Consider the following 13,038-nt stretch of genomic DNA (forward strand, 5'->3'; position numbering starts at 1 on the left):
CAATTATATAAATGGTGATATAAATAAAATTTAAAAGTAAAAATCAATGTCAAAATTTAGGGAATTGGCACTTTTATTAAAATTTAGTCATTATTTAACTTGCAAAAAAAAAAAGAATAATTTTATATTATTGGATAAAATTTAATACCATTAAAAATACAAATAATAACTAATTAATGGCTACAAATCATAAAACTTGGTCTCTAACATTCTTTCATGAAAGAAAAATACACCTGTCCAAGTAGAAGGGGTGATGCTTTGTTGAGTTCGTTCAAATAAAAATATAAAATAAAATTTATTAAAAAAATTAATAAAGTAATAAATGATAAATGAAAAATTAATCACCATTAATTATTACTAGGTAGTTTTTGACATTGGAAGCCATCCGTTAATCCAATTAATTATTAACACATGTAGAAGAAGTTAAACAGTTCCCTGCGTTTCCCTTCAAAATTCTTCGAAGGAAGAGAAACAGAGAGACATCACTTAATATGTACCGTACCTTCCCTAGACCTTCAAAATTCTTAGAATATTGTTGGAAGAACCACAAGTACTTACTGTGTTCTTTGGGTTCTTCAAATTTAAGCTTTCTCTCTCTCTCTTGTTAGTGTAACCTTAAAAAGCCTTTTTATTTCTTATAATCCTTCCATTTCTTACTACCAAGTTATTTAAAGATCACATAGAATAATACTACACTACTGCTACTTCAGTACATTGGGTGTAACCTGATCTCTAGTGGTTACAAATTACAATGGAAGCTGAGACTAGTTCTAGCAGCAGCAAGAACAGAGTAAGAAACAATGACTACGGCTTCATGGATACGATTCTTTCGTGGTCCATTGAAGATATTCTCAATGAAGAACTCTACAAAACTCAGGTTTGTGTTCTTTCGTACTATACAATTACTATCCCTCCATATTTAACTTAAGAATGTTAAATGCTGCTTTATCTTATACCTTGATTTTGATGTGTGTGTAATCCAGGTCGAGAGGATTGAGCTGTCGTTTAAGTCGGTAAATAATTACATTGGATCTTTCGTATATCCGTTATTGGAAGAAACTCGAGCGCAGCTATGCTCGAGTATGGAGGTTTTGCAGAACGCTCCATTCGCAAAAGTGAACAGCATTGACAATGATAAGAAATTTGGAAGGAAATTCTACAATTTGAACATTGGGGAATGGAAAAACAGATTCACTCTTCGTACTAACGAGCCGTACAGAATGCTGCCGGGAGATGTTCTAATTTTGACAGATTATAAACCGGAAACCGTCAATGGTTTGCAGAGGTTCGCAAGGATGTGGACTTTTGTTTCAGTAGTCAAAACAAGTGAAGATGAAGATTTAAATCTTAAGGTTAAGGTGAAGGCATCAAGTGATATTGATCCCAATGAATTCAAGTATAATAAGTCTCTTTTTCTTGTCTTCTTGACAAATATAAGCTCGAATAGAAGAATTTGGAATGCACTTCACATGGATGGGAATTTGAATTTAGTGAAGCAAGTTTTAACAACAAGCGAAACGGCGGTGAGAAATAAAGCTTAATTTTATGTTTTGATGCATTATCAGATTATCTTTAACAAAATTACTAAATTAGCTACTATTTATATCTATTGTTTTTAACTTTTTATATATCTTTTTACAAAATTGGTATTTTTATACTAAAATTATTTACTAAAATTAGCTCAACTACTGTTTAACTCATTTTTAATATGTATTTTATATTCTAACATGTATTTTATACTAGTATAAGAGTGATTTTGATGTACACATAATTAATGTTTTTAATATAAATTTTATGTTTTAACATATATTTTATATTGATGATTTGTGGAATATATATATTACTCCGCATTAAAATTATTATGAACAATGTTAATATTCTCTACAAATATAATAAAAAAATTTATTGTGTTATTATTTATCTTGTAATAAGTTCTATGCTGCTCTGTGAGTGAAATGTTAAGGGATGACAGTTCTTTAGAAAGGTTATTATCGAATCTGAATGATTACCAAAAGAAAGCGATTCATACATGTCTTTCGGGAATTCGGTGCAGCTGTACTAATAACAACTCAAAGATCAAGCTGATATGGGGTCCCCCGGGGACGGGGAAGACTAAAACTTTGGCCACACTCCTCTTTGCTCTGATGAAAATGGAATACAGAGTCCTTGTATGTGCACCTACCAATGTTGCCATAAAAGAAATCGCTTCACGCGTTGTGAGTATTGTGAAGGATTCGGAATCTCGTGAAACGTTCTGTTCTTTAGGGAGCTTTCTCTTGTTTGGGAATAATGAGAGGCTCAAAGTTGATGGGGAATTGGTTGAGGAAATATATTTGGATTATCGTGTGCAGGAGCTCACAGAATGCTTTGGATCTTATAAAGGTCTGAGTTCCTGCTTACGAGAAATGTTTTATTTTCTTGATGGTTACGAATTGAAAAGGAATGATACTGGAAAGTTTAGAGAAGAGTTTCTGTCCACAGCATTGCGGCTGAGGCGCTGCATTTCTATCTTATTTACACACGTAAACATGGACATTGTGTATGAAAAAATCTATCAAAACTTGGTCTTGTTGAAGAAGGCACTTGATTCCTTTGAAGATTTGCTGTTTCGAAATGGCGAATACCAATCATTGTGCAAAGAGAGAAATGAATGCCTAGAGGCTTTAAAAGCCGCGAGAGATTCACTTGTCAGATTTCCGTTTACAAAATCTTTTGAAGCTAAGGCGATCCGGGAGTCATGTTTGCAAAATGCATCATTATTATTTTGCACTGTTTCTGGCTCCTACAATCTACATTCTGTTGCGATGAAGCCACTCGACATTTTGGTAATAGATGAAGCGGCACAGTTAAAAGAATGCGAATCGCTCATAGCCATGAAAATTGAAGGAATAAGACATGCTATCCTTCTTGGTGATGAATGTCAACTACCTTCGATGGTAGAAAGTAGTGTAAGTAGCTGCAATAAAGTTTATATATGCTAATACCAAAATTTATAGTTGCAAAATGTTGTCGTTGCTATAAAATTTTTGTAACACTTTGTAGAATTGTAATTATAATTGAAGTTTTTTTTTATTATTTGATAACGTTTTAATTTAAAAAGACAAAAATATTATTTATACACTAAAAATCAATCAATATACTTTTCCATATTATTATTATCCAAGTTTTGTAACTATGTAACCATAGCAAACATATAATTCACCAAATTTATATATTTCTTTTAGTAAATTTATGCTTCCATCCTATGATAATTTCGAATTTACATTTCTTTCTGTTGTTTTTTGTGTAAAAGGTCTCAAGTGAAGTTGGTTTTGGACGAAGCTTATTTGAGAGACTTAGCATATCTCGTCATCCTAAACAGCTTCTCAGAATGCAGCACAGGATGCACCCAGAAATTAGTTCATTTCCGAATTCATATTTCTATTCTAACGAAATTCTTGACGCTCCAAATGTCCAAAGAATTGAATACAACAAGAAATATCTCCCTGGGAAAATCTTTGGTCCCTATTCTTTTATAAATGTGGCTGGGGGAAGAGAAGAGTATGTTGCGGCTGGTCGGAGCCGAAAAAATGTTGCCGAGGTTGCTATTGTAACGACAATAGTGAAGAATCTGCATAAATGTTAGTTCACTATTCTCAACCTGAAGAAATTTTCATGTTATACTAAATTGTTGCAATTTTGCTTATATACTTTCACAGTTTCACTAACATTACTATGAAATGTCTAAAAGATTATATCAATTGTATATTTTTGTAAAAAAAAAAAAAAAATACAAGTTTCCTGTTTCTCCTTATGTAGCTCAAGTCGCAGCGATCCAGGAAAAAATTGGAAAAATCTATGACAGCGATGTTGAGTTTACTGTGAATGTTAAATCAATTGATGGATTTCAGGGTGGCGAACAGGATGTGATTATTCTGTCCACTGTTAGAACAAATAACAGGACGTCTCTCGATTTTGTTTCGTCTCGGCAGAGGACAAATGTTGCTCTCACAAGGGCGAGGTAGTTAAATCTTGTCTCTGTTATTATGGAATTTTATATTGTTTCAGTTTTGTTATTATGCTTTGTGAAAAGCTTCTTTATTTTTTATATTTACTAGGCATTGTTTATGGATTTTGGGGAACGAGAGGGCCTTGTCACACAATAAAAATGTGTGGAAGGATATTATCTCTGATGTAAAGAAGCGTAACTGTTTCTTCAATGCTGAAGAGGATGAAGAATTCTCTAAAGCCATTTTGGATGCAAGAAAAGATATGGATCAATTTGATGATTTGCTTATGACAAATAGCATCTTATTCAGAAATTCAAGATGGAAGGTATGTGAGTCCTGGACTTAATTACTTTCTGTTTTTCTTCACTTGTTATACGTTGAATAAACTCCATGTTTATTGTGTTTAGCTCTTTCTTCCTTCAAAAAGAAAAAAAAAAACTTCATATCAGTCCCTATCTCCATAATATAATGTGTGGATTTGCAGGTTAACTTCAGTGACAAGTTTCTCAGATCGTTTAAGAGGCTGCCGTCAGAGCACTCTAAGAAGTTAGTTATCAACCTTCTTGAGAGGCTTTCTAATGGATTGAGGCCGAACAAGACTCGAGTTCAACTATTGAACAATGATTCATATGAGATTCTGAAAAGTTTCAAAATTGAAAGCAGATATCTGATCTTCTCAATCGAAATAGTCAAGTATTCGAGTTATATGCAGGTTTTGAAGATATGGGACATATTGCCTCCCAACGATCTTCATAAATTGGCAAAGCGACTTCGAAATGTATTTGCAACATACACTGATGATTATATCAGTCGGTGCAAAGAGAAAGGTTTTTACAGGTAAATTTCAATTGTCTTAGGCGGTTAAGTTTTTGCAATGAGAATAAATGATAAGAAGGCTTCCTCTCTCTCTCTCTCAACAGGCACACTGAGATTCCTCTAACCTGGCCGCTTTCAACGAACATTCAAAAATTAAAGAATGCCGATAACAATAAAGGAAACGAAGGAGAGAAATTAGTATCTGTATGTGAAGATAGAAATGAAGCTGAAATGTCAAAGTATAAGGAGTGGCTTCTGTTAATGAAATACTGTTCCAACAGTGACCATGAAGCCATAGATTTGGATCTTCTTCCAATTTCATTAACAGAAGAACAGCGCAGAGTGATCTTCTATCCCCGGAGTACATTTCTACTTGGACGTTTCGGAACGGGGAAAACAACTGTGTTAACAACTAAGATGATTCGGAATCAAAAACTGCACCATTCGGTAGTTGAACTTGTATATGAAAGAAGCGCGAGTGCACTTGAGAATTGCGACAAGTCTCAAGAGATTTGTGCTGAGACAGAGAGGCCAGTTTTGAGGCAGTTATTTGTGACACTAAGTCCTGAACTATGTCAGGAGGTGAAATGCCATGTCTCTCGGTTTGAAAGGTTTGTGGTTTTTCTTTCTACAAATTGAAGCCTGTAATTACTTGCAGCTCGGAGTAGATATCTTTCTCTTTAAAAATAATTACAAATGAAAAGTTTAAATCTAAAATGTAACTTAATTGTTCCTTTATGCATCCAACACATAGGAAGAACCAATGTTTTTAGAAAATATTTTAGCTAAATCTATTTTTTAATAGAATAAAATTTTGAAAAAAAAAAAGGAAAGAAAAAGGAAAGAGTACTAGCATCACTCATATTTTATGCCAAATGGTACAGGTTGCTTTTTGAAGAGGGAACATCAGAAGCAAGTAGTTCGTCGGTAAAAGATATTCATTTGCCAGATTCATTCCTGAATGTTCAATTTAGTTCATATCCACTAGTGGTTACATTTCGCAAATTCTTGATGATGATGGATCTGAGTTTGGGTAGATCTTATGTAGAGAGGTTCAAGATCGCTAAGAATTCTTCTCTTGTCCAAGGTTTATTTCCATGGGAGGCTTTCTTAGCAACCAAGGAAGTGACTTACGAAAAGTTTGATTCCTCCTATTGGCCGCACTTCAATGCACAAAAGATCAAGAACCTTGGTTCTTATCAAGTGTTCACTGAAATAATGACGCATATCAAAGGCGGTATTGAAGCCACAAACACGGGTAAGATGAGCCGTAAGGACTATCTCACTCTTTCTGAAAGCAGAAGATCAAGTTTGAGCGTGCCGAAAAGGGACTTGATCTATGATATCTTCGAAAACTATGAGAACATGAAGATGAACAAGGGAGAGTTTGATATGGCTGATTTTGTAAGCGACCTACATAGAAGGTTAAGATCTTCAAGATACCAAGGTGATCTAATGCACTTTGTATATATTGATGAGGTGCAGGATCTTACCATGTCTCAGATTGCTTTGTTCAAGCATATCTGCCCGAATGTAGAGGAAGGATTCATTTTCTGTGGGGATACAGCTCAGACAATCGGACGAGGGATCGATTTCAGGTTCCAGGATGTAAGGGCCCTCTTTTACAACAAGTTTATGCTTGAATCAAATAAAGAGAAGGGTCATATTTCAGATATGTTCATGTTAAGTGAGAACTTTCGCAGTAAAGCCGAGGTTCTTAAGTTGGCACAAAGTATCGTTGAACTTCTCTTCCATTTCTTCCCCTATTCGGTGGACATTTTGAAGGTGGAGACCAGTTTGATAACTGGGGAAGCCCCCTATATACTTTTAGGAAATTGTATTGAAACAGTTTTTGGTGAAAATGGATATAAGAATGTTGAGTTTGGAGCGAATCAAGCCATCGTGGTGCGCGATAATGAAACTCGAGAGGAAATCTTACCTCTTGTGGGGAAAAAAGCTCTTGTTTTAACAATTTTGGAGTGCAAAGGGCTTGAATTCGAGGTAGCCATTAGAAGAACTTGATTTGCTTTGCTTTATATTTCTTTGATTATTGTTCTGTTTATTATTCTCCCAGAATATTTTCTCTTAAGTTTTTTCATTTGATCCCTTTTTGGCATTTCTTTTTAGGATGTATTACTATACAACTTTTTATCAACTTCACCCTTGAAGAGGCAATGGGGTGTCATATACCAATTCATGAAGGAAAAGCATGTATTTTGTGCAAGTTTTGATGAAACCAAGCACAGTGTTTTGTGCTCTGAACTTAAGCAGTTATATGTTGCTGTAACGAGGAGTAAGAATAGATTGTGGATATGTGAAGATAAAGAAGAATTTTCAAGACCGATGATTGATTACTGGAAAAAGAAAAGTCTTGTCCAATTCATGAACCAACCTAATGAGGCTTATTACTCAAATGGAGCGTGGAATTAAGGTATATTTTTTGGAGGCAATGAAGCATTACTCAACTAATTCACACGAATGGATGGAGCGTGGAATGAAGGTACTTATTTATGGTTAATTATATTACACTATGGCCATGCCTTCATTCTATTTTGTGATTTATTTCGTTAGCCTAATAAACAACAGCAAATTAACGTATTGTTTTATGCATTGATTTTTGAAACAATATATGATGCATTTGTGATTGCTACTTTGCAGCTATATAATCAAAATAATTATAGCATGGCTACCATGTGTTTTGAAAGAGCCGGGGACGATTATTGGTTGAAAAAGTGTAAAAATGCTGCTCTGAATGCAATGTAAATCAATATACTTTTGGAAAAGTATAGGTATACAATGTAAATATTGTTTAATTTGCAACAAGAGATTATTAATGAAGAGTAGACTTTTGTTGTCAAGTGTTTCTTTTTTCCTTTTCTGTTTTTAGCGAATTTGAAATACTTTTTGTGGGTACCCATATCACTTTGTAAGAGAAGTCAAGCAAGGGAATTAGTTATTCACAGAAGGGAGGTTGAGATCATACTATCTCGACATATCTCAGAATACCAAAACAATTTTGGCACCTATTATGGGGCCAGAGATCAGAAAGAACATTTTGGTCACCCACAAACATAACAAAAGGAAAGAATGTGAAGGACATTGTAACAAAAAAGATGTTCATAATGACATGTCACACGTATCTCAATTATAATCGAGAAAAACAAACCTTTCTGCATCCACCACATGACCCTCTTATGGTTGGTATCAGTCATACTATCAGTGGATATCATGACTATTCCTCTTTCATCAAATTTTAGTTTTTTGACGACTTTAAAACCCTATAATGGATCTAGAGATCCAAATTAAAGACACATATCTCCAAATCTTGTTATGCGATACTTCTCAATAGTGTCTCTAATCCAATATTTTGCCAAGATTTTTTTACATTATTTTATCAGGGGTGTTGTATGTTTTACTCTAATATTTCTTTTTACCTATAGGTTCATCAATAGCTTTTAGGAATTGACAACCAATTTTTTTATTAATAACTTTTTCGTCCTCGTACATCTATGTTGTATCACCCTACTACACAGAATTTTATGTTTAGGTCATAACTCAAAGATGGTGAGGCGCTATGACCTCTAAATACAAATATATATATATGGAATGAGACCCGGAGGTTCTTAGTATGCTATCAGTGCCTAATAGATAAGATATAAGGCTCCGTGAAGCCGAAAGTAATCCTAAACTTTTACAACCCAGATCAAAGCCTATAGTTTTCACTAACCAGAAATATGGTAATTCTACCTAGGGATTCTAATCTACCTCTTCACCTATAGTTCTCTACAAATCTCCCAATAACTAGGTGGAACAACCCTTAGCTTTCCTCCACCACCTGAGGGATCTCTCAAGGTCAAACACATATAAAACATACAAGTAATACACAATTACGAAAATAGATACAATATTTAAATCATGTAGCATATAGACATAGATAAAAAATTAGGAAAACAAAAAATATGCATACTCAAACAAAATATACAAATGCACATAATGTATATTTACCCTATGGCCGATAATATCATCTATCGATTATTCAGACAAACCCGACATGTCTGGTAGTGAACCCTGGACAGTCCCCGTGGGGCGTATCCTTAAAAGCATATGCATATATAATTATTCAATCATTTATCGCACAAGTAGGGTCAAAGGAATATCAATCTCAACCTGGAGCAGTGGGGGCGAGCCGGTGCATTTACTCAGGGAGACACAGATAAATTATAATTACCATCCTGGAGCAAGTGAGGCGAAGAACAACCCTTGCTACTACTCAAGAAGCTCAAAATCACCTCAACCTGGAACAAGTGGGGCGTACCACACCCTTGTATCTACCTAGGAAGCATAAACCATCTCAACTCGGAGCAAGTGGGGCGAACCATACCCTTGCATCTACCCAGGGAGCCTCAACCAACAAACCTTGAGCAAGTCGGACGAAACCACAATCCTTACGTCTACCCAAGAAGTACGTTTTCATATGTCCAAGAGGAATAAAGGAGGGGATCTTAACCTCCAACTATCTTGCTAAAGGCGATTTTACAATACCAAGAGGAACAAAGAAAGGGATCCACACTTTCCACTATCTCTTTAGGGTTACACTTTTCGAGAAAGAGTGCTCAAGATGAAATAGTCACATTTATAATCAAAATGCACAATCTATATTTATAATTAACATATAGTTCTTTAAACTTATCTCTATTATGCTCCGATATATGTAATGCATGAGCATCTTTAGTTGTTTTTAATAGTTATTTCTTTTAATAAAGGTAGTGAACAATAGTTTTCATTTAGATTTTCATACTTTTTCTTGAAGTTTCTTTCCTTGAATAAAGTTATAGATTTTCTTTGCTTTAATTGAGATTTTTTTTTGTGCTTTGATAAATGCTTCTTGCAGTTGCTTTATTTTTTCAAGTGTAGGAAATGATTGAAAGATGCTAAGCGAAAACAAAGGAGGAGATAGACAAAACAAAGATCAAAAGAACAAAGGAGGAAGTTAAGGACACGCTTTGGAACTAAGGAGACGCTTTGAAGGACACAATTTGAGCCTGGAATCACTTGCCGTCCAACCTGGTAAGAGCGGCATCCAACGACAAAGATGCGTATGCATGCAGCATGCCTACGCACGTTTTGGTACGAAAGGGGTGTTGGGCGTACGCATCCTTCATGCGTACGCGCAAATAGTGACCTATAGAAAGTCATGTGTACACATCACCCATGCGTACGCACGACTCCTATTTCACGTCCCATGGAGTTCCTTGGCATGCAATGGCAGGTGCCTTCATATTTTGATTTTGAGCCATTTAAAAATAAAATTGTGTGTCGTCTCACGGCTTGTCTTTGGCGTCCCACAGCTAGTACATACCAAGAGTATTTTGGGCCATAATTGAAGCATAGTTGCAGACGTCCCACATTTCTCAAATAACGTGGCACAGCAAACTTAAACAAAGGCCAAATTGGGGAATTCTTGGAGGAAAAATTATGTCGTCCAACATGGTTTACATGTTGCTCCACGGATAATCCTTAGCTCAACTCCAAGTGGCTCCAATTTCTTCATTCAATGTTCAATTCTCCAAGCTTCCAAAGAGTGAATCAATCCCATAAAATCAAGCTCAATTTACTTTTGAATTTAATGTAATTTGAATTGAATTTGAATTTACATTTGTAATAAGTTATAATATAAATAGGGAAGAGAGAACTGAGAGAGGGAGAGCTTTGGCCATTTTATTCACTTTTTACGTTACTTTTCATTTTTGTAATTTCTCTAAAACATGAGTCACTAACTCTTCTTCATTGAGAGGAAGAGCTCAGTTAAGTTCGAATAGAATGAATTCATTGATTCACTATCTTTGATCTATGCATTATTGTTTCTAAGAGAAAATCTTCGTTCTTCATTTGAATTATTCAAATTCATTGAAAGATAGTTTGAATCTGAGTTGAATTTTATGATCAATTGAAAAATTGAATCATAGAAATTTAGCTTGAAAATCCTCTTTCTCAATTCTTCTAATTTTGAATTTATATTTGATATGTAACATTGAATCAACTAAGCGCAGATCTTAAGAATTGTGTGGTTTAGAAATCAAGAAATTAGCTTCATCTCTTCTCATGAGCAATTAATTAAGGAATTGGCAATTGATTAAGTCAAGAGAGGTTGAATTACCAAGGAATTGGAATTCAATAACTTAAGAATTAGCCAGAGAACTGCATGATTGAGATAGAGTTGAGATTTATCATTCCAGCAGAGTTAATATCGCTGAACCTCAATGCTCTTCTTCATATTATCTTTTAATTGTTTGCTTACTGCTTTCATCTAGTGCTTAATTCTGCAACTGAGATCTATTTACTGTTTATGTTCTTAATTCATTTTGGAGCTTTATTGTCATCTATTAATTTTAGTCATTTACTTTTCAGCTATTTACATTATTTTCATTTACTTTTAGTCATTTACATTACAGTCAGTTACATTAATACCAAGTTATCTAGTTTTATGTTATGTTCTTTGATTGATTCTCACCCAAATTTGATTTGTTTAACTAGAATATCCAATTGATTTTGATTTCTTGATCCATTAATCCTCGTGAGAATGATAACCCACTCGTCGTGGTATTACTTGATGCGATCCGGTGCACTTGCCGGTAGTTTGCGGATATTAATTTGTAAAGTTTGTATCAAGTTTTATATTCTCTTTAATTCACTCAATACACTCTACGAAACCACTCTAGTTAATCTACCCACAGTGCTTTACAGTCCTAAGTCATCAGCTCTAAATTCATAATAGAAACTATCAATTTTCCTTCACTTCGTACCCTCTAGCTTATCCCGATGCTTAAACACTAGCTATCGTACCTTAAACAGGTGTTAGGAAAGTTTACAAGCTTGTTAGGAAGGTCAAATATTTAAAAACAGAGTTTTGTGTGAAAAATAAGGCTTGTGTGTACGCATCATTGTTGTGCATATGCACGCACTAGAATGAATTCCTAGCCTGTGAGTACGCATCATTGCTGTGCATACGCACAACTTCTAAAATTTCAGTGTGTACATGCGCACACCCCTCGTATATACGCACGAGTCTCATCACACACTCTGCTCTGTGCGTGCACACGATAGTGTGCCTGGGCACACAAACTAGAATTTCTGGTTTTCTACAACATCACAAAGTTTCGTTTTTTATACCTAACTTTTGATGTTCATAACTTTCTCTACAAAACTCCAATTTTTCTCATCTTTACACCGTTTTAAAGCTCTCACAATTATCTTCAATTTGAAACAAACTTCATTAAATTCCAAACTTCGAGGGCCAAGTTATGGCCCGCCAAAATTGGTTAAAATTCTGTTTTTACCAAATTTTGTCAAATCCTCAAATCTTCAAAACTCATAATCCAAAACCGAACCAATCACACCCAACTCAATACCAAAACACTAAGATCAATACCAACACTCCTTCACATCATCACATGCTCTTAAATCAATTCACAATCATTCCAACACCTAAAATTCTTCAATTCCTTCAAACATTACACTCGTAACTCTACCAATTTCAACAATTACCATAAATATTACTAACCTCAATAATTATCATTCACTCCACAACATCACAATTAATATCCATCACCTGTCATACACATATCATATCTAATAATCAACCAATGGATACAATCCAAACTTATCTTAAGGGCAACTAACCTAAGTTTTACACAACCTTACATATTATCTACAAGAAACAGAAACCATACCTTGATCGATTTTCTCCAAAGCTCTAAACACCAAACTTCAAGCTTTCAAGACTCCCAAATAACTCCAATAAGTTTCAGCCACAAAAACTTTGTTCCAAGTACTCAAATTCACCAATTTGACTTCAATCAAAATAAAATTCAACCTAATTTCATACAATTCCATCTTTTCAATACTAGAGTTTACCAATTCATCAATTCACAAGGGTTTAGTGATTCCTTACGTTACTCACTGATGATTGGGACAAACCCCAACAATAACACAATGCTAGATTACACATAAACCATCAAATGCATGAAAATCATTCAATACCCATAACTAAAATGCAAATTCAGAATGGAAGGAGGAACTGGGCACGAAATACAAAGTTCTTACCACTTTGTTTAGATAAAATTGAAGAAGACTCCAAGACGAATGCGTGACCGCAAACAACTCGTCAATTAGAGCTCCAGATTGAAAGTTATAAAAAATTGAAATTGAGAGTGATTTGAGAATTAAGGTTCTT

At 34.6% G+C, this 13,038-nt stretch overlaps 1 protein-coding gene across 1 annotated transcript; it reads left to right on the plus strand.

The window, feature by feature from the left end:
* The first annotated feature begins 751 nt into the window (after positions 1-751).
* Positions 752-7,540, plus strand: LOC107473838 (uncharacterized). The gene is given in 11 exon segments (XM_052257767.1): positions 752-877; positions 984-1,537; positions 1,934-2,948; positions 3,293-3,624; positions 3,731-4,000; positions 4,098-4,314; positions 4,474-4,826; positions 4,910-5,416; positions 5,690-6,806; positions 6,933-7,305; positions 7,464-7,540. Coding segments are annotated over 10 exon segments (4,794 nt in total). The 3' UTR covers positions 7,236-7,305; positions 7,464-7,540.
* The last annotated feature ends 5,498 nt before the right edge of the window (positions 7,541-13,038 follow it).

Source organism: Arachis duranensis, chromosome 2 (assembly GCF_000817695.3).
Source record: "Arachis duranensis cultivar V14167 chromosome 2, aradu.V14167.gnm2.J7QH, whole genome shotgun sequence".
NCBI lineage: Eukaryota > Viridiplantae > Streptophyta > Magnoliopsida > Fabales > Fabaceae > Arachis > Arachis duranensis.